General features: G+C 56.9%; 1 protein-coding gene across 8 annotated transcripts in view; it reads right to left on the reverse strand.

Annotated features, from left to right (window-relative positions):
• SYNGAP1 (synaptic Ras GTPase activating protein 1) overlaps positions 1 to 22,607 on the reverse strand; it is a 60,485-nt gene extending 37,878 nt beyond the window's left edge. For 3 of the 8 annotated variants that reach the window (XR_014560457.1, XM_083723227.1, XM_083723224.1), the window contains exons 1-3: positions 22,465 to 22,606; positions 10,239 to 10,357; positions 8,375 to 8,480 (exon numbers count right to left, since the gene is read on the reverse strand). Coding sequence is in view for 5 of the 8 variants with exons in the window: in XM_083723227.1 (XP_083579353.1) it covers positions 8,375 to 8,480; positions 10,239 to 10,357; positions 22,465 to 22,486 (247 nt within the window). In the remaining 3 variants the exon portion in view is untranslated. Of the gene's footprint in view, positions 1 to 2,918; positions 3,049 to 8,374; positions 8,481 to 10,238; positions 10,358 to 15,173; positions 15,914 to 22,464 lie in introns of those variants that run through there. The other 5 variants (XM_083723222.1, XM_083723221.1, XM_083723226.1 and 2 more) reach the window with 3 other exon arrangements.
• Between the last annotated feature and the right edge of the window lie 3,754 nt (positions 22,608 to 26,361).

Genomic DNA, 26,361 nt, shown 5'->3' on the forward strand with positions numbered 1-26,361 from the left:
GGCAGAAGTTTATACACGTATGGAGAGAGTGGAGAGGCAGACGTTTTCCTCCCTCTCTCATAGCATCAGAACTTGTGAGCATCCCAGAAAGCTGAACGCAGGAAGCATCATGCAGCCCACACTTGACCTCTGGAACTCCCTCCCACAGGAGGCAGCCACCTTCCTTCGCAGAGCAGCCCCTCCATCCCCTCCATTCTTTGGGCTGCTCTTTTCCTGAACTTCCCAGCTCTGCAACCTCCACAGTTTCGGCCTGCAGCAGCTGGACCTGGGCAGCGCATCTCAGGGGTGCTCCTCCCTCCGTCACTCACACGGAGCTGTCACTCAGCGCAAGGCCTGCCTTGAAACCTCTGACCGGGTCAGGGCACAGGAGCCCAGAGAGGGGGCTGGGGCAAGGAGCCCCCAGCCCAGAAGGGCTGCTGGAATGTGAGCCGTCACTCAAGTGGGGGTCCTCTTTGGCACATCTGCTGAGCAACCAGATCTTGCAGCCTCCCCCCCCCCAATTTAGGCACATCTGCTCGGAAGCAGCTTGCCATGCTGACAGGACGGGGTGGGGGTGATGGGCGCTTGACAGGCAGGCCGGGAGTAATGGGGGGGCGCAGTGAGCGAGAGCAGGTGCCAATCAGCTAGGAAGAGCCCCAAAGCAGCTGGATCTAGGCCAGCCTCCTGCTCTTCCCAGAGCGGCCACCCAGGAGCCCGCAGGACCCGAACGCAGCCCCATCAGGCCGCCTGGAGCTACCAGCCTCCCACAAGACCAAAGCCTCTGTCTGTGCATTGCCTGGTGGGCAGGTGGTTGGGCTGATCAGGGAGGTCAGATGCAGAGGCCGGGGCTTTTTGGGGTGGCCCCTGGGGTGGCCCCTGGGGTCCCTCCTAAGCTGACTCTTGGGCCAGAGAAGGGGGTGCCTGGCTGCTTCTCCCTGCCTGCAGGGGTTCACAGGGCAGGAAGAGTCCAGGGTGCAGCTCACCTGCCCCCCACCCCACCTTCCCTCTGCCCCATGGCTCAGCCGAGGCCCCTCCAGCCAGGCCAAGCTTGTGACTGGGGTGGGGAGAGGAAAGGGCAGCGTCCATGGGGAAGAAAGCCCCCCACCCCCAAGGAGGTCTTTCCAAACCAAGCCAGCCTTCCCAGAGGAATGTCTCCTGTTCTGGGGGCAGTTGAGCGGGGGGTGGGAGTGGGAGAAGGGGGGGGCTGTGGCTGATGAAGAGCTGCCAAACCAGGCCGGGGGGCGGGGGGGAGCCATCCCTGGCCCCTTCCTCCCAGCATCAACACTTCCCTCTCCCCCCTGCCCACTGATGCCCCAGTAGCAGAAGGTGGCTGCTGCCTGAACCCCCACAAGGGAGGGGCTGTGCCCATTGCCCTCCCCCAAGCCCACAGAGCGAGGGATCTGCGCCTCCTTCTCCTCCGAGGGTGAGCCATCTGTCTTTGCTGCCACCCCCAGCCAGCCACTCGTCCAACTCGGCCGGTGCTCTCCAGGCTCTGGGGCACAGGTCCCCCTCCACCCACCCCACATCTGGGTCAAGGCACCTTGAGAAAGAACGGGGAGGGGGAGCAGCTGCCTCCTGCAGAGTGAGGCCACCGCTCCCTCCAGCTCAGGAGGCCTCTCCCAGCTGCCAGTGGCCCCCTGTCTTCCAAAAGGCCCCCCATCGAAGGATGGAGCAGGCCTCCCCCTGCTCAGCTTCCCAGGCCAGACCAGGTAGAGCAGCTTCTGGGGGAGGGAGGGGTGTCTGTGGCCGGGGGGTCAGAGCCCTTCTCACTGGGCTGGGCTGTCCAGAGAGGGAACCACAGAGCAGCTCTCCTGCCTGCTGCCCCCCCCCTCGTGTGCAGCCCCAAGGAGGAACCACGTGGGCATCACCAATGGCAGGAGGGGGGTCTTTTGAGGCAACATCTCCTCCTCTACCCCAACACACACATTTCAAAAACCATTGATAGGTTCCCTCTAAGCAAAACCCAGCCCCAGGCCCCACCTGCAGGTCTCCTGTGGGTGCCCATTCCTGCCATGGGGTGCCAGCCCCCCCCCCACCATGTGGCTCTTGTAGTGGCTAAAAGGCAGCATGAGGGAAAGGAGGGAAAGCCACGGGAACCCTGCCCGCAAGGGGGGTCTTTGGTCTGCTGGGGTGCCCCCCCTTGGCTTGCTGGTCTGCCTTCAGGGTGAGCTTCCAGGTGAGCCTCTGCGGAGCCAGATGGACAGGTTTGTGGCACCTGCCCATGGGGGGGGGGGAGATGCTCAGCTGCTGCCGCCTCAAGGCCCCTCAGCACACCTGCGCCCAGGTCTTGTGCAGGCTGCCATGGGGCTGGGAAGGCATGCTCAGAGGTGCTCTTGCCGCTGAGGCTCCCCAGGAGCCATGCAGCTTCTGCCTGCGCTGGGGGAGGAATTGGCATGGCGGGGAGAGGAAGGGGGGAGCTGCTGCTGCTGCTGCTCTCAGGCCTTGCCAGCTTCCCCTGGGGGGTTCACCCGGCTCCGCTGGGCCGGGAGGAGCCCCCTTGGGCAACGGACCCAGCTGCCCCCTCTGCCCCTGGGCTCCCCCGAGGTCCTCCAGAAGGGCCAGGGAGGCGCTGCGCTCCAGAAGCGGGGGCAGCAGCGATGGCATCTCCTGGCAGCCTGCCGGGTGCCAGGGGAGGGGGGCTCCCTGTCCGCCCCCTCCCCCGTCACGCACGCACGACGCAGGCAAGCAGCGACCCCCTTCCCGGGCAGCGGGAGAGGCGAGCCAGCGCAGGCGGGCAGGCGGAGCCCCAGCTCCTCTCCCCGGTGCAAGGTTCCGGAGGATCGGCCTCCGTCAGCCAAGCGCCCCGGCGCAACCTCGCATGCCCTCGCCCGCCGCCCTCATCCACCCGCTCGTTGGGGCAGAGTCGCGGGGGCGCGCTGCTCCCCCCCCCATGCCTCCCTCGCCCGCCCCCCCCCCGCGGCGGAGCCTCCGGCCCTTACCTGCGCGCCAGAGGGGCCTCCGGGCCGCTAGGGCTCCGTCTCCTCCTCCTCCTCCTGCCCCCGGGCGCGGCCCATCGGGGGGCCGCCGGGCCCCAGCCTAGCTGGCCATGCGGCCGGACGAGCGCCCCCAGCCCGCCGGGCGGGCCGAGGTCCCCCTGGCTCCCGCCGGCGGCGGCGGCGGCGCAGCTGGCCCGCTCCTGCGCCTGCCTGCCTGCCTGCCTGCTCCTCGCCCGCCCGCCCGGTGCCCGCCGCCGCCTCGCCCGCTCCTCGCCCGCCCGCCCGCCCGCTCGCTCGCTCGCTCCCCGCAGCATGCCGAGCCGTTGCTAGGAGACGGGCTCGCCTGTCAGCAGCCGCTCGCGGGAGAGCCGGGAAGGGACGGGCGGCGGCGGCGGAGGGGCCCGGGACCCCGGCCAGCGGGGCCGCGGGCGCCCGGCACTCCCGAGCACCAGGCGGGGAAGCCTAAACGCCCTGCGCGGCGCCCCCCCCCGGAAAGGCCCCGTCTGCAGACCCCCCCCCCCTTGCTCCCTTCCTTGGGGCCACGAAAGCGGGCGCCCCGGAGCAGAAACCCCCAAGCCTGGACTCTGCGCGTCTCCCCCCCCCCCCATCTCTGGGTCCGGGGGTCCCTCCCCCCCCGCTGCGCCTGGGGCCCCTCGGCCCGAGCAGGGTCACTCGGGGTCAGCGCTGGGGGGGGGGGAGCGGGGTCGCGCGGGCGAGGGGGCGCCGCTGGAGTTTGGCAGCGGGCCAGCAGGGGGCGCCGGAGGCCCGCAGCAAAGAGGGGGCGTCGCGTGTGCGCGTGTGTGTTGGGGGGGCATGTCCCCGGATTCCGCCTGTCTCCGGCTGCCTCTCCCCTTCATCTCTTCTTGGAGTTTCCATGGAAACCTTTTAAGCCAACTTCTCAGGGAGACAAAAATCTTTTTTTAAACCTGGAGCAGGAAAGGGGGGAAGGGAGGATGAAGAGGGAGGGGAGCGAAGGGCGCACAAACTGCCCCCTCCCCGCAGGCAAGGAGGGCCCAGGCCAGAGCCCAAAGACCCCCATCCCCAGAGAGGGAGCCCATGGGGAGCCAGGGCAGGGGACCTGGGGGAAGAAGCAGGACCCCCGTCCTCTGCTGGGGGGCCTGGAACAAAGCCCTCCACTGCAGGGTGCGGGGCTCAATGCTCCCGCCCTCCCTGTTTGAGCCAGGACTCCTGGGTCCCTCGCAGCCCCACGGAGGAGCAGCAACACCCACGGAGGCCCAGCTCTGAATAGGACTGCCTGGGAAGGCAGCCAGAGGGAGAGAGGGTTCCTATAGCAACAGTTGTCAAGCGCCCAGGAGCCGTTACCTTTCAATGGAACTCACTATTATGGGATGGGACGCGGGTGGGGGGCTCTGGAGTGAATAGCTGAGAAGCTGCTGGCAGTGGGTCACGAGGGCGGGGACTGCAGCTGAAGCCCAGCCAGGGACCCCCAACACACTCTCCCACTCTTCCTAGGCGTGGGGCCTCCGTCAGCTTCCCCAGGAAGAAAGAGCACCCATGGGTGGCCCCAGCGATATGAGGCGGATCCTTTGGGTGGGGATTCACCCAGAAAAAGGCTTCTGGCGCTTCCCCTTCCCTTTTCTGAACAAACCAAATGCTGCTACTGCTGCTTTGGCGATCCCTCGTAGCCGAGGAAGATTGTCTTCCGTGAACAGGGTCTTAGCAGCGAGTCCGTAAGTGACGTGGAGGCCAGTTCTGGATCCACACGTCCTTCCACAGTGGGGACATTGGATTCCGGGAAGGAGTTGAACCCGGGGAGGGTTTGCCAAGCGTGCCTTCCTCTTAGCACGTCTCTCCCTTTCGTCTTAGGCTCGTGTTTCCCAATTGTTGGTGTTTATACTACATTTTTAAAGATTTGCCTTGAGACAGTCTTTAAACCTCTTTTGTTGACCACCAGCATTATTCTTCCCATTTTTAAGTTCGAAATAGAGTAGTTGCTTTGGAAGACAATAATCAGGCATCCGCACATGACCAGTCCAATGAAGTTGATGTTGAAGAATTATTGCTTCCACGCGGGTGATATTTGCTTCTTCCAGTACACTGGTATTAGTTCGCTTGTCTTCCCAAGTGATGTGGAAAATTTTCCGGAGACACCATTGATGGAATCTTTCAAGGAGTTGGAGGTGGCGTTTATAAGTGGTCCGTGTTTCACAAGCGTAGAGTATGGTTGGCAGTACAATAGCTTTGTCAGCAAGCATTTTGGTTTCCCTGTAAATGTCCCAGTCCTCAAACCAAGGGGCCCCACCTGCCCAGCCCCCTGCTGACCAGGTGTCCCAGGCGGAAGAAGCAGGACCCAATAACTTCACAAACACCCAACCATCTCCCTTCTCACTTGCCTTTTTTCTACACTAAAAGTCCCTTTCTTCACAGGGACTGCTCCATCCCTGGGTCACTTTCCTGAACCTTTTCCAACTCTGCAATATCCTTTCTGAGCTGAGGCAACCAGAACAGGACACAGGGCTCCACATGCAGCTGCACCATCAATTTGTATACTGGAATGGTAAGAGGGGCAGTTATATCTTCGATCCCTATTCTAATGATCATAGAGGTCCCTGCTATGACCCCAAGGTCTCGCTGCTGGGCTGTCACCTCCTGTTCAGACCCCAGGAGTGTGTATGTGAAGTTAAGATCCGCCTCCCCCCCATACATCACTCTGTCCAAAGCTGTTTGGAAGTCCAAGGTCCCCATCATCCAAATCCCCTGTCTATAGAAGTGAATTGTTTTTTTAAAAAATTGATTTTAGAATGCTGTGTTACTTTTATTGTTGTTAGCCGCTCTGAGCCCGGCTTTGGTTGGGGAGGGTGGGATATAATTATATTATTATGATGATGATGATGATGATGATGAAGCTATTGACACCCTCAAATACAGGTTTGTGAGATGGGACTGGCCCTTGCAGAAGCCGTGCTGGTGCTGCTTCAGCAGGGCTGCTGCTGCTTCCTCTCCTCCTCCTCCGTGGCCTTGGTTATTTTGCCTCTCCAGAGACCAGATCCAAACCCCAGTCCATCCACACAAGCCACCAAGCGGCCATGGGACGAGGACACATTGCAGCTCACCCTGAGCCCTTGCCGTGGGGCCAGGGCAGGGTCCTCAGGGAATACTTGGGGTCCCTTTGGGATGGGAGCTTGAAGGGCGAGACGAGGAACGCATCCTGAGTCAGTCCACCTAGCTCACTCCAGCCTGCCCTGCCTGCTGGCTTTCTCGAGGATTCCAGGGAGGGGGCACAATCGGCACCGCAGAGCAGCTGTCTCCCCACCAAGCCAGGCCATGGGTTTGTCTGCCCCTATAAATGCCACGTGGCATTGAACCCGGGACTTTCTGCATGCAGAACAGACACTCTGCCCACAGGTCCTATCATGCCCATTGACCAGAGGTCCTGGCTGTGGCTGCTCAGGGACCAGCGCTTTGTTGAGGAGACCCTTGTCTTCCTTGGGCTGCCTATATGCCCAAAAATGTCCTTGTGGGCCCACTTGCACCACCTCCGGGCCCCCACGCGACCCCTCTCCCTGCACCCCACCACAATGCCAGTGCCACCCACCCATCCACGTTGGAGAGATCATGTTGGGGCGCCTCAAAATCCCTTCTTTGTCTCCCACACCCTGAACAACTGGGTGTCCTCAGCTAATCTGGGGCACCCCAACTCCCTTATCTACTGCCCCCTCTCACCCCATGGTGGCACTTGTGTGGGGAGCCCAAGTGAAATCTCCATGGGGTAGCTGAGGGGGACTTTCACCCCATGGCGACCCATGCAGGGGGTGGACATGGGGAAGGGAAGGAGAGTCGCCTAAGGAACAGTGACTGGGCAAACATCACCGCAGAGGTAGGCTGTCCTATCCTGAAGAGCCAAAAAGAGGACAGCCCAAACCGCTGCCAGACTGAGCCTAATAAATAAATAAATGACCCCCCCCCCAAAAAAAACCCCAGACATTTCCTTTAAAATATAAAATTCTCCCCAGTCAGGCATGTTGGTCCCCCAAAAGAGGACGTCTCTGGGATTTTCAGGACATATGGCGACTCTACGCAGAAGGGAAAACGAGGCAGGCGCCTGTGAACACCCCCACCCCAAATTGGTCTGGATTAGAGGAATTATTAGGGTACAGGTTTGTTAAAGAGGAGATTGGTCGGGGAAAGAGAAGCTCCCTCCCTTTCCCCAATGATCCCCCAAGAGCCATGGGAGGGGGGCTCCCGTGTGATTTCACACAAGCAGACAAAAGGGACACATCCTCTTGGCCCTGAGCCCCCTGGCCAGCCTCTGCCAGCTCAGGCCCCATTCAGGCCGCACCATTTCAGTCACTATATGGGAATTTCTGCTCCTCCCTTTCCTACCCAGGGGAGCTTTTGGAGGAGGATTTGAGGGACAGAACTGATTGAAGATCCCCACATTCTCAACAGCCCTGCAGAGAGGCCTGGGGCACTGCCTGGCGTGAAAACGCAGGAAAAGCCCGCTGGATCAGGCCACCTAGTTCAGCACCCTCTTCTCACAGTGGCCGACCAGTTGTCCCCACGCCATGAATAATCCTATCAACTTCTATCCTGTCTCTTCCTCGCCTGTTCTCAAAGCTGAAAAGTCCCAGCTGCTGCTACCTTTCTTCGCTCCCTCGCCTGGATCACTTAGTGGCCCTTTCCTCAAACTCTTCCATCCCTTAAGAGGCGAGGTGACCAGAACAGGACGCAGGGCTCCGCATGCAGTCACACCACAGATTTGTATTACGGCATCTGTAGTTTTATTTTCAGCTCCTTTCCTAATGATTGCTAGCATGGAATTTGCCTTTATCAAAGCCACTGCACACAGTGGATCACTTGGATCAACCCCCTGTGCTGGGAGCACTTTCACCACCAAATCCCCTGGGATGCACCGCCGTGGGGGTGTGTGTGCCCTGCTTCCCCCACCCCCCACGCAGGGAGTTTGTCCTGACTTTGGGTTTCCAACATAGCTAGGTGAGGAGGTTGAATTTCCCTGGAGGGGAGACCTGCATGGATTGAGATGGGGGGGGGGTCCCAGTGGCCTGAGCACAGCACGCTGCTTTGGTGAGGGCCCTGGTGGTGCTGGAGAGGCTTCTATGGGTTTGTAAGCACGACCCCCCCCCAGCACTTTTGACATGCTCCGTGTGCTCTAATGTCCCTGGAGGAAGGAGATTTTGGCTGAGGGGAGAGTGGCAGCGTCACCTGTGGATCTCAGAGACAGACCAACAGCTTTGGTACCATATTCCTCCTCCGGAGGGAGGGCAGCCCCACACGCAAGTGCCACCCTGCTAGACATGGGGTGGATCCTGCCCTCAAGGTGCTCTGGGTGGGCTTGCTCTTTTCCTGCCAGTCTCCTCTGCCCCAGAGGCTGTGCTCCTCTGCGTGGAACCCAGAACCCCCTCCTTGCAGCTGAGAGGAAAGGCAAAGGCAAAAAGGTGACCTCAAAGTGCACGGCCCACCCCCTGGGGGTCCCCTACCGTGCTCTGGGTGGGGTCTCCCTTCCACAGGGACGCTGACGGTCCGGCGCAGGAGCTTGTTCCGAGCGGGATCCCGCTGGCGTTCTCGAAGGAGCAGGGGGTGGATCTGGCCCAGGAGAGAGGCAGACACAAGGGCACAAAAGATAGCAGAGGGGAAAGGAGCCCCGAGGACCACCCGCTCCACCCCACAGTCCACCCCACGCCCAAGCAGCTTCGGGGCCAACGGGGTGCTCCCAGGGGAGAAGCAGAAGGCGAGGGGGGGCGACGGGACTCTGACCAAACCAGTGAGTCCGCGATGGGTGCCAAGGCACCGACCCTGGCCACATCCACACCAGGCATTCAAAGCACACAGCTCCCCCTGAAGAATCCTGGGAAGTGTAGTTTGCTGGAAATTGCAGCTCTGCGCAAGGTGAACTACAGTTCTTTACGGGAAGCTGTGTGCTTTGAATATCTGCTGCTGACACGTCCTCTGGCTGCTCAGAAGGAGCGCGCGCACACACACACGCACACAAACACATCCCAGGGAAGAGGAGCCTTTTCTGCCCCATTGCCTGCTTCTTTTGACTCTATCTCATCTCCCCAACACCTTGTGGTAGATTACTTTCTGAGGAGAAGAGGAGCTTGACAGCAGAATGGTCTCCCTCAGGAGGTGGTGGACTCTCCCTTGGTAATAATAATAACAATAACTTATTATTTATATGCCTTCCACAAAGCATTCAAAACTTCCCTGAGCTGGGCTGCCTTTGGATGTCTTCTAAAAATCAGTTGTTTATTTCCTTGAATCTGATGGGAGGATGTTTGACGGGGCAGGTGCCACCACCAAGAAGGCCCTCTCCCTGTAACCTCACTTATCGCAGGGAGGGAACTGCCAGAAGGTTATTAAGCAAAGGTCGGACAGCCATATGACCCTGGGGTTCCTTCCATCTCTGCAGTATTGTGATTCTATGACTCTATGAACCCAAGAGGAACTCGGCTTTCCTGCTGCCTCCAGCCGTGGATGGAGGGCACAGCCATGGCAGCTGGTAGCCCTCAATAGCCCTTTCCTCCACAAATTTGCCATACATCTCCGGGCAAGCAAAATACAATGCTAAGGAATGCAGAGAAATAAAGAAACAGTCACACAATTCTGTATGCAAGTTCTATAGAACTTCCCAAAGACCAAATATAAAAAAGACCTTTATATTCCACCAAGTGTCTGTTTCTTTACATATAGCAGCGACAACCCTTACACAATGAGCAGAGTGCCTTCTCCGTTTTAAGGAACTGACTTTTCTATTTGAGTATGGGCTTTGCCGTCTTATTGTTCCATTGAGGGCCGACTGGAGGAAGACATTGGACACAGAGATTGGCATCCAGTGATCTCCGGATTTCACACAGGATTTCACGCAGTTTGAGTGACTGAGAGGAAAGCTACAACACTCTCGGGGATGTGGACAGCTTTTTCTGGTGTGTGGGTTGTGGGTTATCCTCCACCAACTTCTTATTACACTTGTAGTGATTATTTTCTCTTTACTGAATGAAGGAATATTTGGATGGAACTTTGGCTTTGAGACTTCCTCTATTGCACCTGAATATGATTTTGGTACTGCATACATTATGTAAAAGCTATATTTAAAGAAACGGACACTTGGTGGAATATAAGTCTTATATTTATATTTGGTCTTTGGGAAGTTCTATTTAATTGCATACAGAGTTGTAGGAGCTGCATGTCTCAGGGTGGCTGGGCGATGGTGGTGAGGCGCTGCCTTAAAGGCCTCCAATGGGCTCCCCCTGGTGCTCCCCTGGGAGCAAAATGCCCACCCCACCCTCCCCGTTCCCATTGCCCCCCAGCGCCCCCTTCTCCCACAACCCGCTGGCCTCTCACCTCTTCCTCATCCAGCATCAGCAGCTGGTTTCCGGAGATGATGCAGAATCGGGGGTTCCAGGGCCGGTCGTAAGGGGAGTGCATGTACTGGGCGCGGTGCATAGGGGCTCCTCGCACATCTGCGCAAAGTGGAAAGGGAAGCATTAAGCAAAGGCCCCCACCTGCCCCCTGGACACCCCCTACCCTCCCACCCCACCCCTGGCCAGCCCCCCTCCCTCCTCTTGCAGATACCCGATCGGCACCATGCGCACACACACATATACATGCTGTGGCCCAGTTCACAGGTTAGGATCAGGCAGCCCCCCCAAATCCAAGGCGACCCCCCCTTACCACAACACCACCCCCAAGAGAACAGCCGCCATTGCTGCCACCCTAAGGGCCAAACAGCAAGCAAAGGGATAGAGGAAGCATAAGAACGTAAGAACAGAGGGAAAGCCTGCAGGATCAGACCCAAAGGGGCCCACCTAGCCCAGGATCCTGCCCTCACAGTAGCCAAGCAGCTGCCCGTTGTGGAAAGACGCAAGCCAGAACCAAGCACAAGAGCAGTTTCCAGCAACTAGCATTCGGAAGCATCTCCATCTCCGACTGCGGAAGCACAGCATGGCAGTCCTGGCTAGGGGCCCTCAAGGGCCTGCAAGAGGAGCAGCTGCTGCCTTGGCCCACCTCAGGCCACACTGGTCCGCCTGGCTGGCAGGTGGCTCTCCAGGGTCTCAAGCAGGATTGGGGGGGTCTCACCTGGGCCCACCAGGTGATGCCAACAACACAGCTGTGGTCAGGGAAGCCCCATTTTCACAACAGTGTGTGCCGTCCAATAACAGGAGGGTGACTTTTTAAACCTAAACAAAAAAAATTCCTTCCAGTAGCACCTTAAAGACCAACTAAGTCAGTTCTTGGTATGAGCTTTCGTGTGCATGCACACTTCTTCAGATACACTGAAACAGAAGTTTCCAGACCCTTCTATATAGTGAGAAGGTGGGGAGGAGAAGGTTGCTTCTTCCTGTTAGACCCATTGCAGTCGTTAAGAGTCCTCAACAGGCTCATCACAGCTATCTGCCAATCACCCATTCCCACCACCCTTCTGAGTAATACCCCTCCCCACCTTCTCACTATATAGAAGGGTCTGGAAACTTCTGTTTCAGTGTATCTGAAGAAGTGTGCATGCACACGAAAGCTCATACCAAGAACTGACTTAGTTGGTCTTTAAGGTGCTACTGGAAGGATTTTTTTTTGTTTTGACTATGGCAGACCAACACGGCTACCTATCTGTAACTTTTTAAACCTAACCGTTGAAAGGACTCTCTCTCTCTCCCTGGGACCTTTTGTATGCAAATACGGTGTCCTCCCCCCCCCCCATGAGCCAAGGCTCTTCCTGTAGCAGAGCAAGTGGTCTGTGCAAGGTGTTAAAAACAGGGATGGGGAAGGGCAGCTAGACGACTCCCCAAATATCCCAAGTCCCGTCCCGTCCCCCCGCAGCCTCGAACTAAGGCCAGGAGAATGAACCTGACCGATTCTCTTCACGGTTTACACAAGCACCACACATGCAGAGGCTATAAGATTGCAGCAATAAGCAGATACCATGTATCTTACTGTTTCCTCTGACTATCCAATATAGAAAACTGTAGAAACTATCACCAAAATTCAATGGTTTGACCGATTTCCTTGGTTCCAATGGTTAATATCTCCTCTCGAAGAGGGGAATTGGGGCCCACCCTGCCTCCATAATCCCTTAAACATAAAGGTCACACTCCTTGCCCCTCCATAAGGTGTGAATAGGAGGCAGGAGGTGATCAAGGACGACAGCACATACCCCAGGCAGAAATCCAGGGATGGTGGATTGAATCCTGATACTTTCAAAGGAGCAGCACAGGAAAGCTTTGCAGCTAGGGGTGTGTGTAAATACTTTTATTGTTCTTGGGAACTTAAGTCCAGGTACTTAAAAGGTGAGTGGAACAAGGATGGTGAACAGAGGGTTGGGTGATGGGCTCATGTTTCTACACGCCAAACACTCCTAACTTTGTGACATTTGCGATGTATTGATGATGCTGTTGAAAAAATGTATTATGGGAAATGGGGAGAGGTCTTAAAGTCCACGCAGCCCCAGGCTCGGGGTTCCTGATCTTTGTGTGTTTGCGCCTTGTTGCAACAAATAAAGATCAGGTCTGCTGGCCGGTTTTGCTTCTTGAACTTGGCTGGAGACTCCTTCTTTTGCTGACCAGAGGGGCCCTTGTCACCCCTGGAAGCTGGAGGCCAACTGGCTTGGGGGCTGGAACAGCCTCTTCAGCCCCTGATGGTCTATGGCGGGGTGGGGTGGGCGACTACAGGAGGTCCCTGGCAGAGACAGGGGTGCTGCTGCAAGGACCCCACCCTGGGGAGCTCTCAGCAGCCTCCTGGCAGGCTCTGTGGTCCGGGAGGGCTCAGGTGGAAGGACGGCCAGTGGGACCTGGGAGGAGGAGGAAGAGTGTAGAGCCTCCTCTCCTCTCCTCCTTCTTCCCTTCCTTCTGCAGCTGAGCCTCCATTTGGAGAGCGGGGATGGAATCTCCCTATGGGGGTGGGGAGCAGAGGGTGGGGAGTTGTATAAGGGCCTCGTCTGGCAATGTGGTGCTGCCCTCCAGTGGCGAGAAAAACCCAGCCAGGTCCTAGAAGCTAGTCCATTTATGTGTGTGCTCAGAGGAGCTTCAGCTGACAAGCAGGTCACCCCAAAAGGTGCAACTTGCAACCTGTGCATGGCTTGCCAGGCCCAAGAAGAAAAGGGCGGCAGCCTCAGCCTCCAGAGGCCAAAGGACCAGAGGATATTTTTAGATCCTGAAAAGAGATGGGTGGGAATGTGGGTGAAGAAGAAGCCAAGCTCAACAAGATGGCCAGGATCTTGAGAAGCCACTCTGAGGCTTCAGCACAGGCCAGAGTCCCAGCCCAGGGGGTGCCCTCACTGCCAGCCCCACCAGCCTCTGGAAAGGAGGGCCCCCCATGCCCACAGTTGCAGGTCAGCTGCCAAGGCCCCCAACACCCTTTTCCATGCCCCTTCCTTCCTTCTTTCCACTGTTGCTGGTAGCAGTGTTCTGGATGCCTTGAATTGCACACATCAAAACCAAACATTAAAACCATAACCCCTAAGGAAGGCATATAACAGCCCCCCCCAGGTGCCCCCCAGGAGGTTGTTTTGGAGGCTGCTCCTGTCAGCCTCATCCGGTTGGGAGATGTTTCCCATACCACCAAGGGTGCCTGGTTAGGGGAGGCAGCAGATAATTAAAAGTATGTTACAAAAACGCACAGCAGCACCAAAATTCCCACAGCTGAAGATCTGCAACTATACACCTCACAGAAAGGCATTGAGTCTGAAAAGCCAGAGAAAGCCAAAGTGGGCCTCTCTGCTGCGGGCACCCAGTCACCAGGATTCCACCCCTGGAAAGGCCCTTCATATCCCTCCGAGGGGAGGGAGCCATGGCAGATTTAAAAGAGGTTAGAACAAGTCCCCGTCACACAGCAAGGACAGGCGCATGCATCAAAAGCTGACCCACAAAGATGCAAGGAGCACGGGGGTGGGGGGAGCCCACAGCTAAGGGGTCACTGTGGAGAAGGCTCTCCCACGAGCCACCTACTCACCCCACACATACCAGAACAACTGTTGATTTTAATGCCCAGGCAGGTCTGGGGGAAGGGGTGGTCTCTCAGAGTCCTTTAGAGCTTTAAAGACCTCTGGGAGCATCTTGACTCAAGCCCAGGAACTACAGGGCAGCCCTCAGCCTGTGTCCTGGCCGCAAGGGGAAGTTTGGACTTTGAAGGTCAATAACCTAAGGCCTGCAGCCCTTAGAATTGGGCGCAGAACAGTCTGGAAGGGCAGGGCAGGCGATCCTATCTTTTTCCAGTTCAAACCTTAAAGGTAAAGGACCCCTGACAGTTAAGTCCAGCAAAAGGCGACTCGGGGTTGCGGTGCTCATCTCGCTTTACAGGCTGAGGGAGCCAGGTTGGCCACAGTTTTTCCGGGTCATGTGGCCAGCATGACTAAGCCACTTCTGGCGAAACCAGAGCAGCACATGGAAACGCTGTTTACCTTTCTGCTGGAGCAGTACCTATTTATCTCCGAGCAACGGGAGCTCACCCCATCATGGGGATTTGAACTGCTGACCTTCTGATCGGCAAGACCAAGAGGTTCAGTGGTTTAGACCACAGCGCCACCCGCGTCCCTGCTCCCCCTCAAAAGCTTCTCTTCATCCTCCCCTTGGCTTGCCTCCGGGATCTGAGTGTCCCAGTGGAGATAAGGCCTACAAGCTGCCCCCCCCCCCACATGGATTCCAATGAAGTAAGAGAAGCAGGTGCCCCTGGACTGAGCCAGTGCCCAACTACCCACTTCCGTCCACAACACCCCGCCCTTTGCCTGCTGTGAGATGAGCATTGCCTCTCCCTGCACAGGGATGGCCCTTAGGGACCAACCACCCGAGTCCTCTGCCTCTGTCTGGCATCTCCAAGGAGGATGCAAGCTAAGGAGCAGAAGGCATGTTGAGACTGAGGACTGGGGGGGGGGGGTGTGCAGCTTTCAACAAAGTATCTGACCAAAGACACCCACACACCCAGTAAGCATAGGAGTCCTGGAAGCAACGGGTCAAGGACTGGTTAAGTTAGTCGCAAGCAGAGTGTAGGAAAAAGAGGATGGGATGTAGAAAGTGGGGTTCTCCAAGGATCCAGAACAGGGCCTCTGCTTGGTGAGCAGAGAGGTGGCCACATCTACCCTGGATATTGTAGAGCTGGAAAAGGTCTGTAAAAGGGGGCAAAAGAAATTAGGGGGGGGGAATGAAGCAGCTCCCTATGAGGAAAGGCGGCAGCATTGGGGACTTTTTAGCTTGGGGAAAAAAGTGTATTATATCTTCAAATGCATAACGCTTGGAAATGGTTTGTCAACAATTTTATCTTTTTCTGATCACCTACAATGGCCCAACTTACTACAACCAGCTCTTCTGTGACTAGTGACTCTTCTGTTTTTTCTCCATCTGCAAAATTTTCAGAAGTATAAGCTTCCTCACAACCAACGACAGTGTTTGCTGCCTCTTCTGTGTACTTTATGCAGCATATTTGCGCTAGCCAACAGTGTGACAGTTCTTTCTTCTGCTGTTACCCATTTCTCAGTGTGTTTTCAGAAAGAGTGAAGCCAACTCTTCTAACATCTCCCTGTTCAAGCTGGAAGGTGTGCAGAGGAATATGATCAAGGGTCTGGAAACCAAGCCTTACGCAGAATGCTGGAGGGGACTGGATATGCTCAGCCTGGAGGAGACTGCGAGGAGATATGATGGCCATCTTCAAATATCTCAAGGGCTGCCGCATGGAAGATGGAGAAAGCCTGCTGCTGTCTCCCGCTCTGGAGGGTAGGACTCGAACCAGGAGCTTCAAGTGACAAGAAAGGAGATGCCGAATAAACGTCAGGAAGAACTTTCTGACAGCTAGAGCTGTTTGGTAGTGGAACAGAGGTTTCTTAGCAGAGGCTGGGCGGCCAGCTGCAGGACATCCACTCGGACTTTCCTCACACATTTGTGAATCAATATAAAGTAAAAGGTTTTCCTTCAGCTGACCCTGTTTTTGGCAGAAAGGCGCTTCTGACAGCAAGAGCTATTTGACAGCGGAGCCGTGGCGGGCTCTCCTTCCCTGGAGCCTCCAAAGCAGAGGTTGGACGGCCGCCTGTCATGGATGCGAAGAATCGTGCATTCCGGGGGGCTGGACTAGATGGCCCTGGGGGGCCCCTTCTGATTCTCAGGTCAGCGGGATATTCCGGGCTTAGGCATTATTCCTCCTCGCGGGATCCACCAGTGACGGGGAATTGTGGTGCTGATGGGCCTCGAGGGCGCCCAGAGGCTCCGCCCCTCCGGCCTGAGGCTCCGCCCCTCCTCACGAGGCCTCTTCCTCGCCCATCCCCCGCCGACCCCGCGGCCTCCTCTCTCCCTCGCGGAAGCGCCCGGCGGGTGGGCGTCCCTCGTTCCCGGCTCCCGCCCGGAAGCGAAGGCGAAGCGGCGGCCCCGGCGACCGACCTCCGCCCTCGCGCTCCGCCTGAGGTAAACCGAGGCGGCGGCGAGGAGAGGCACTGCGGCTGCGCGGTGGAGGGGCCGAGGGGAGGAGCCTCCGCCGCCTCGCGCGCCCCTCGGGCCGGCGAAAACCCCGCCCCTCTACGTCAGCCCAGCAGCAGGGGAAGCCACGCCCACGCCCTCGCCTCGTGCGCGCAGACGCAGCGGCCGCAGGCGGGACGGCGGGACTCCCCGCCACATGACGGAGCCCCGCCGCGCTACAGGGTGAAGCGCCCCGAGACCTATGGCTATAGGGGGGTATACAAGTTTGATTATTAATAATAGCAATAATAACATGCATACGATAGTGGGGGCAGGTAAGCCTGCCCCACATAATTGATCACAAGAATGGCAATGCCCATCAGTTTTTTGGGGGTGGCCACCTCAAATATTTGATGGGGGGCGTTGAGCCCCTAGAGGTTGGGTACTAGGGAGTCAGGACTGTGCTCCCAATGAAATCCTACCCCCACATGACTCGGGGGGGGGGGCGGGAGAAGCAGCGCTGCCTCTGCCCTGGCCCATCCTCTGAATTTGCCCAAAGCTTAAGGCATCTTTCTTGCGAAATCGCTGTGAGGCACTTAGACGGATGGCATTCCTACTATTACAACTAATCATAGTAATCTTAGTAATAATAATGGTGCAGGGAGGCAGGAGTCCCCCTGTCCGCCCCCCCCCCTTGTGCTCCTGCATGGCTGCGAGATTTGCCCATTTGGGGGCTGGCCTTCCGCTTTCTGAGCTGCCGACCTTGAACTGGGGAGCCTGATGCCAACGCATGAAAAGGTAACCAGCTGAACTTAGCAGCTTTTGCCCTTTACCTACTTCCCCAAAGTATTTGACGCTATTAGGCATGGGGGGGGGATCCAAATGAGGTGTGTCAATGGTGAAAGCATCCCCCTCCCCCCAAAAAATCTCAGCCTCATTGGTTCCTTCCGAGGGGCCTGACTGAAGAAGTCCCTGCCAGGGAAGGGGGGACAGGTCCCTCCGGGGCCCACTTGAGGAGGGGCCCTGGGGCCACCTGGGAGGGGTGGGGGGCACAAAAGGCCGTCTTCCCTGGCCAGGAAGGGAGTCAGCAGCGCCAGCCTCCATCTTGGCAGGGGCTGCAGAAAAATATGGGCCCCGCTTGGCCTCTCCCTCCAAAGGGGTCCTGAGACAGCAGGAAGGGAGAGTAGGGCAGCCCCACAACTGGGATGAGGAGGGGCTGACGCTCCCCACAAGCTCAAAATGGACTCCAAGAACCAGCCCTGGCATCACACGGGACTCGGGTGCGAGAGAGTCAGCCACCCGGCCACCCAGGCATGGCTTGGCCTTTGGGAAGGGCAGTTTTTCTCGGTTTTGCATCCTTTCTTGCCCCAAAATATTTTTTCTCAGGGAGTGGCCCTAGATTGACCTCCCTTGAACTACAACTCCCATCATCACCCACGTGGCCAGCCTGGCAGGGGCTGGTGAAAGCTGCCCTCCCCAAAATGGCGGGAGGGTGCCAGGCAGGGGGGCATCACCCAGCACCCCGTCTCCCTCTCTCCATTTTATCACCCAACAGGGGCAGACCAGGTGCATAGATTCCTGAGACACGCAAGGTGCCTAACCCTAACTCTGCCTTTTGGAACTCCCTGCCTCTGGAAATCCAACAGGCACCTTCATGGAACTCTCTGCAGAGCCTGCTGAAAACATTTTTGTTCAGACAAGCCTGCACAGGTGCTCAGAAAGTAGAGGTTATTTTAACCTGTTTTAGTACAAATTCTAACTTTTGTAGGGTTGTGATTTCCCCCAAATTTTGCTTGTTTTCTCTTTCTGTAAATGGCTGAGGTTTTTTTCAGTCACGTGGTGTGTAAATTTCATTAAATTTTGTGTTTTTTATATTGTATGTTTATGTTGTGAACCACCCTGATATCTACAGATGGAGGGTATTATAATAATAATAATAATCAGGAGTTGGGCTTCAAAAATGTCTCCAAGGAACCCCCACCAAGCTCCATAAATATGGGGGAGGGTCCACTCTGCCATCTCTCCCCCACCAGCAATGCCCCTTTTGCCTAACAGAGAGCCCTTTTAAAAAAAACACTAAGCAAAGTGAATTTTACACGCTGACAGCTTGTCAGATTTTGCTGAAAAATGAAAACCAGCTCTTTTTTTGAGGGGGGAGGCATCTTAGACAGTTCCCTTCCAACTTGACAATGCGATGATTCTATGATTCTACAATTTTTGCATACGGCTTGGTTCTAATAAGCCTCCTAACAAGAGTTTTACCGGAACGTTGAAACGTAAAACAGGCAGTGGAAAACAGTCGGGGAACTGCTTAAAATCGACAGCGAGCGGAAATATGAAAAGACGTGTCTGGGTGGGCTTGCCTGAATGAAAACGTTGGCAGCAGGCGCTGGAAGAGTCCCCGAAAGGCTCTTCTTTGCTTCCTGGCCCTGAGAGCCCCCAGCCGCGCCTCCCTTCCCCAGCCCTTTTGCAAGCTGCCTAAGCCATTGGGCACCTTCTCCTCATGTGGCAAGGAGTTCCACCAGTGAACTGGGAGAAATGCTGCCTTTTCTCCCTCTGAACTTCACCCCCAGTGGCTTTTTTGGGGCAGCTGCCCTCGCACTCGCCTCCGCATGCTCCCCGCTCTTGGCCCACCTGCCCAAAGGCGTTTCCCTGCAGCTTCGAGCAGCAGGCAGAAAGAGCCAGTCCCTCCTGAGACAAACACCTGGAGGGGGGGGCAGCAGGTTGGCAACACAATCTTGCCCCCAGCGGGCAAAGCAATGCCAGAGATGGCCCAAGCAACCACCACCACCATTCTTATTTATTAAATTTATATCCTTGCCTTCATCCCATCTCCACAGGCAGATGAAAATCACCCAGCGTCACACACCCCCAGCCCAGTCCAGTCCTCCACACCCCCTAGCCAGAAACTCCGGCGCCCTCCTCGGCTGACCCTGTGTGATTGCATTCCGAAGTGCAGCAAGTGGGTTTCAGAACTGCCCCACGGAAGGGGGCAGGAGGAGGGGCCACAACCTCCCAAGCAGCGTTAGAAATTAGCCAGGCGCCAGGTGCATTTGGCGACTGGCACGGCTCCAATTCTGGCCACGTAGCGATCTCAGGATGCCAGGTGGCGACAGGGAAAAACAGAATGTCTCTTAGAGAAGGAGCTGAAATGTTTTTCTCGAAGCTTAAATTTATTCTGAATTATTATTTCTGATGTTTAGAGGTGTGCCAGCCGCTTTGAGATTTGTTTGTTAAAATATAAAGCAGTATAGAAATGATGTTATTCGTAATTATGATATCATTGCTAACAACCACAACGAAAAACGGCGCCTAGACGTTCAATTGTGGCAACCATAGTCCAGGTTTCAGGTGCCATATGGCAATGAGATTATATATATCTGAGATTCTAACCCCCCTCCATGAATTAGCCTGAAGAGGTGCCCGGCTGGTGCTTGTGGCTGCCCCCCCCCGAGCCCCCCCCCACGTGGCCAAAGGGAAAATCTCTCTTGCGCTCTCTCTTCCTTTGCCATTCTTTCTCCACCTGCTAGAAGGCCAATCAGAATGGAGAAGCCTGTAAGGCGCCACCAGCTTTTGGGTGGGGGACACATAGAAGGAGGGAGGGGGCTAGGGACCTGGGTGCGAGTGGCGCTGCCTGCCCCCCCCCCTTGCCCTCCAAGTCCAACAAGGAAGAGCCACAGGCCAGGAAATGGTGGCAGAGAGGGGAACAGCCCCCCCCCACAACGTAAAAATGCCAAGCTCCCACACACATTCCTTTTGTGAAAAGGACTGGCTGGCGATATGCAAATGGCATGCAAATGCGAATCTGCTCCCAGCTCCAGGTGCCAATCAGATCTGGAGGCATGCAGATCCCTTCTCCACAAGCTCATTAAATCATCTTCGGGGATGCTTGCCAAAAAATCTCTTCCCCCCCCAGAAACACATCAAGAGGGGAAGATGTGGCTTTGGCCCAGGAAAAGCGATGTTTTTTGGGGACCTCTCCAAGTGAGGCTCTTTCCCCAGCAGGCAAAGGGAAGCACCCAACCTCTGCTGGTCACATGAGGCAGAGCCCCCACAAGGCCACCTGGACACCCCCCCCCCCAGGACAGGGGTGCGGATCCTGCCAAAGCACACTGTTAACCCTTCAGCTGCCTGCCAGCCACCACAGAGATGACCCAGACCTCATCTCTGTCCTGGAGACCCCCACTCCCCCTTTCCATCCTCTTTCTGTTGCTATGCAAATGGGCAGCGGCAGAAGCCACTGGGCAGCAGCATTTTGTTGGGGGGAAGCAGGAAGGAGTTGCACCACTGTAGACACAACCAGAACGCCCCCCCCCCCCACCGGAAAGAAAGGCCCTGGGTGGTCTCCCAAGGAGAAAACGGGGGAGGGGCGGAAGAGAAGTGGCCACCCTCCTCTCACAAGTCAATCCTGGGGGATTGGGACCTGCACCCCCAAACAACTGTGCTATGGGTCAACCACAGAGTGACAGGAGCGGGGGGGGGGGCAGCCCCAGTTCCTGGAAGTGGCAGCAGAGCCACTCGGGCAGCCCAGGACACGCCAGCAGGGGAGGGGGCTTGGGGTGCCCCTTTCCTCCTCAGGCCACCCAATGGGAAGGTGGGGGTGTGGAGAAGCCGGACCTTCCTGTCTTGGGGGGGGGAGAAGGAGGTCTTGGCGGGTGTGTGTGGCTGGGGGGGGGGCAGCAGCTCCCTGCAGTGCAGCATCACACTCTGGGAATGTGCTTCTTGCTGAAACAGCCCCCCCACCACCCCAGCATCCCTCTGACAGGGTTGCCTAGCAACATCACGCCCCCTCTCCTGCCACAGGAAGAGAAGGGAGGCCTCCGGGTGCCAAGCGAGGGGTCCCAGAGCCCCGCCAAGAAGCCCCTTCCTCTGAAGACACAAGGACTGGGAACAGAGAGCAATACACACACCCACACCCTGGTCACTCTCTCCCCTCAAGTGGGGATTATTGGGCTCTCTCCCCATCCCCCACATGTCACTTGGTGTGGGATCCTGATACACTGCTCCCCCCGCCATGCTTTCAATGGCACAACCACAAAATGCATGCATGAAATTGTTTGCCAGGCGTACTGTGGCCCCCTCCCCACAAAATGCTGCCCCTCACCCACTTTGCCTTCCTGCCTGTGCTGGTGCTGCACTAACTCCCCCCCCCCAATGGCGGAGAGGGGGTCTGCCCCACAGGAGAGGCAGGCACAGATTGAGGCTTCTGGGCCTCTGAGCACGGGCAGAGTAGGAGTTAGGAACCTGCAGGTGCGCGGAGCAGTCTCCAGGTGTGGCAGGAGCCCCTGTTCCCTGACCACTGGTCCTGCTGGCTGCTGAGGGTCCAGCCGCGACAGGAGACAGGCTGCCACATGAGGGCCACAGGAGGGGGGTGGCACAGCTGGCAGTGGGAGGGGGCACTCAGGAAACCCCCAGGACCCTATTCGGACCCCCACCCCTGAGCTAGCCATCATGGTCTGCTCAGCAATTGGAGGGGGGGCACATTGGGCGCATGGGACCACATGGCAGTGCCAACCCTGACCCTTTGCACGGCAGGAAGTGGGATCGCCAGAGAGGGCTAGTTTGGGGGGGCGAATTTGAGGGTTGAGCTATGGGTCAAGCAGGGGCCTTCAAGGATGCAGGCAGGAGGAAGGGGCCCACTCTGTCAAGGGAGGACGGCAGATGTGAGCAGCATGGGCCGGGGGGGGGGGCAAGAAGAGCTATAAGACACCCCCCTTACAGGCTTCCGTCTCAGGCAGACCCCCCCCCCCTGAGCAGAGGGGATCCCGGGCCTCTGGTGGTGATGGCGGGGCCTCGTTCGGCCTCCTCCCCACAGAGAGGTGCTGGGGGCGGGAGGAGCTGCGCTACCTGCCCCCCAACCCACGACGCCTCCCTGCCCCCTCCGCCCCACGTGGAGACCCAAGCGGGCCAGACGGGGGTGGAGTGGGGGGGCACCTGCCCCCCAGGTTCCAGCCGCCCCCCACCCGCCTTGCCCGCCAGGCCCCAGGACGACCCCCAAGATACACAAAATAATCTCCAGCCTGCAGCCCCCACCCCCACTCCGCGCGCCCCGTCAATCCGAGCCCACGCCAGCCTCGCTCCGGATTCACCGCTGCATCCCCCGAAAATGGGGCGCGGGCTGGGTGGACCTGGCCGGGGGCGGCGAGCTTCCCCTCCCTCGGCCCCCCGACACACACACACATCCACGCGCGCGCCCGTACCTCGGAAGGGGGCATAGGACATGGTGCCTTCAGCCTCTGCCTGCGCGCTCGCGGCTCATGGACCAGCCGGGGAGGGGGTCGGCCGGCCCGGCAGGGGAAAGGGAGCGGGAGCCGCGGGGAGGGGGCTCGGCCCGGCAGGAGGAGGCGGCGGGCGGGGGGGGCGCCGGGCCTGCCTGCCTGCCTGCCTGCCTGCCTCCCCCGCACTGCGCCCCCGCCCGCCCGCCCGCCTGTTGGCGGCGCCTCCCCGGCTGGTCCTGATGCGAGAGGATGTCGCCGCTGGTCCTGATGCGAGAGAGGATGCGGGCGAGGATGCAGGCGGCGGCCGCGGAGGAGGAGGATGCTGGCGCGGAGGCTGCGGCGCGCACAGGCTCCCTCTCGCCGCCGCCGCCGCCAACGCCGCTCTTCGCTCCTCCTCGCTCCTCGCCTTGCCTCCTCCTCCTCCTCCTTCCTCTTCCTCCTCCTCCTCCGGCAGCCGCCTCAGCATCACAGCCCGGCCGGCCGCGCAGAGGAGCAGCAGCAGCGCATCTCCGCCGCGTCGCCGCAGGAGCGCTGCCCACTCTTAAAGGCGCCCGCCGGCAGCAGCTGCTGCTGCATTTGGAGGGGGGGCACCGGAGCCGCTGCGGAGGGCAGGAAAGGCGAGGTGGCGGGAGAGGGGGGTGTCTCACGGTGCCCCCCACCAGGCTGGATCCACCACTCTCCCGGCATGACTCCCCCTCCATCACAGGGCACCCCCAGCTTGCAATTTTTAGGTGTGGTGGGAGAAGAAGGCAGTGTCTGATGCGGGGGTTACTACTTTCAACCTTCCCCACGTGGCGACACCCCCATTCTTATCACCCAGGGTGCAAAGGCTCAGCACAGCTCCCCCCCCCCATCCCAAGGCACATCTGGAGGGGGGTGCGGTGGCTTTGATAGGCCCTGCTCACTCCTTCCTCCACCTCCAGGCCCAGCCACACAGAGCAGAGGCCTGTTCCACTGGCCCCTCCATCCCCACAGCAAGCTGGAAAAGGAGGTCCCTCATGGGCCCATTTTACAGATAGGGAGGACTGAGGCTTCTGGAGCCTCTGTGGTCATGTGCGCTCTCTTGCCAGCTGGGCCAGCCTTAGCCTACAGACAACCCTGTGGTGTAGGCCAACGCTGCAGGCGAAGAAGGACCTCTTTGCAAGAGCCATGTTTGTGATGGGGGGGGGGGGCTATTGATTTCCTCAGTTCCCCAGAAAATCACCCTATGGGAGCCATGCAAGTGAGTAGTGGGTGGCTCATCTTATTTCGCCTTCTATTGGGTGGAACGGGAGGGTTCTGGGCAGAAACTATTTGATGGATAAGCAAGAGAGGATATATTAAAGTTAATTTATCTCTCACATGAGAGGTTTAGAGCCTTGGCCTTTCTGAGTTAAACTATTCCCATCCCTTTGCAGAGTAGAAACCGAAACTTGAGAGCAGGTTGCTTAGCTTTAAATGTACTTGGAGTCATGCCCTTTGCCACCTGCAAAAGTAATCAGACTGTGTGGTAAGTACAAGAAAACACGTTTACTCACATGTAGGTCTTGCCAGGATTCAGCAAACAACATGGTACCAGGCAGACAGTGATGCTTGTAAGTGACCCGACAGACTCAAAGAACCGAGGCTGTCAAGCAGCTCAGTGACCTTTGGCTTTTGACTTAGAAGAAACAATACATTTTCTGCTCTCTGGGTTGTAGGAGGATTTTCCAAATTCCTTGACCTCCACACCCTTGCTTAAATACTGGAGAACTATGTGTGCAATCTTGGCTACTCGTTCTTGCAATAGGCAAGTCATCTACGAATGCCAGTACATAGGGAAAGGGCCCATTTTTGCATTTGCCGTGCAAACACTTGTCTGTGTGGCTTGTGTGTGCCCTGGCTGTGTGAACATGCTGTACAATGTCTCATTCCATGCCCAGCAGCCTGTCTTAGACCACAGAGGCCCTTCTGAAGATTGCGTACTAAATGGGCTTCATTTGGTTCGACAAAACTTTTGTCCTGGCCCCACACTGCTTTTTCCTCCTGCACCCCTAGCTATGCCACTGACTACATAGATGGTGCTGATCTCTCCTGTTTTGAAGTCCAACATTCTGTAGCCTTTGCCTCCAGAAGCATATCCTAAGGAAACTACTACTTCTGCCCTTCTTGTTATTTATAAGCTCTCTTGCAAGCCTGAGCTCATTCTGAGTTTTAGCCCGCCTGATGTTTACCCTGCAACTGTTGGCTAGTTGTGTCTACTCCTCCTTTATCATTTCCCCTGTCTTCCATTTCTTACACATTCCCTTCTTAACTCTCAGCTCATCTGTAAGCTCCTTACGCAGCAACACCGGTTTCCTTAGCTGCCTCCTAATTTTCTTTCTTGATGGAATTGTCTGCATTTGGCCCTTCAGGATTTCACCTTTAAGAAACTCCCATCCATCTTGGACTCCCTTCTCTTTGAGTATTTCTGACCATGGGATTTCACCCAGTAGCTCCTTCAGCTTCCTGGAATTGACCTTCTTAAAGTCCAGATTCCTTGTCGATTACCCTCAGCTTTCCCTTGCCTCTGAGATGCATTTTAAATAAAAGGACAGATTCTACTCATGTAAAAACACACTGATCCCCAGACCGTCTGCAGGCTGGATTTAGAAGGCGATTGGGCCGGATCCAGCCCCTGGGCCTTAGTTTGCCTACCCCTGGTTTAGCTACTCACCCTGATAGGGACCTAGTTGGTGCTATTTTTATAGAAAAAGAGGTGCCAGACCACACCCTTGAGAGATGCCGGAACTTAGTTTTGGTGAGTTCTGGCTGCAAAAAAGCCCTGGACCTAGTGAGCTCAGACCCATTGCCATCTTGCTGTGCCTCCAAACCACCAGCCATGTCAGTTTTGTCCCAGGCCGCCCCTGTCTGCAGGGCTACGGTTAGAATTCCTGTCTCCACTAACCCAACCAGTGCAGCGATTATGGCATTCAAACCATAAGCTTCCTTTTGAATCAATGCATTGATTCCTGCCCCCATTGATTCCTGTAGCCCTGCAGACAGGGGCGGCCTGGGACAAAACTGACATGGCTGGTGGTTTGGAGGCACAGCAAGAGACTCCACCACACTCCTTGGCAGCAAATTCCACTGTCAAACAGCTCTTACTGTCAGGAAGTTCTTCCTAATGTTTAGGTGGAATCTTCTTTCTTGTAGTTTGGATCCATTGCTCCGTGTCCGCTTCTCTGGAGCAGCAGAAAACAACCTTTCTCCCTCCTCTATGTGACATATCACTATCATATCACCCCTTAACCTCCTCTTCTCCAGGCTAAACATGCCCAGCTCCCTTAGCCGTTCCTCATAAGGCATCGTTTCCAGGCCTTTGACCATTTTGGTTGCCCTCTTCTGGACACGTTCCAGTTTATCAATGTCCTTCTTGAACTGTGGTGCCCAGACTGTTGGCTCATGTCAATTTTAACAGGGAGAAATGTAAAGTATTGCACTTGGGCAAAAAAATGAGAGGCACAAATACAAGATGGGTGACACCTCGCTTGAGAGCAGTACATGTGAAAAGGATCTAGGAGTCTTGGTTGACCACAAACTTGACATGAGCCAACAGTGTGACACGGCAGCTAAAAAAGCCAATGCAATTCTGGGCTGCATCAATAGGAATATAGCATCTAGATCAAGGGAAGTAATAGTGCCACTGTATTCTGCTCTGGTCAGACCTCACCTGGAGTACTGTGTCCAGTTCTGGGCACCACAGTTCAACAAAAGAGGTTTAAAGACTGTCTCAAGGCAAATCTTAAAAAATGTAGTATAAACACCAACAATTGGGAAACACTTTCCTGCGAGTGCTCCAACTGGAAAACAGCCTTTGCCAAAGATGTCCTGGGCTTTGAAGACACTCAAACTCAGGACCAAGGGAGAAACGTGCTAAGA

This window comes from Podarcis gaigeae (genome assembly GCF_964106915.1).
Source record: "Podarcis gaigeae genome assembly, chromosome: 2".
In the NCBI taxonomy this organism is placed as follows: Eukaryota; Metazoa; Chordata; class Lepidosauria; order Squamata; family Lacertidae; genus Podarcis; species Podarcis gaigeae.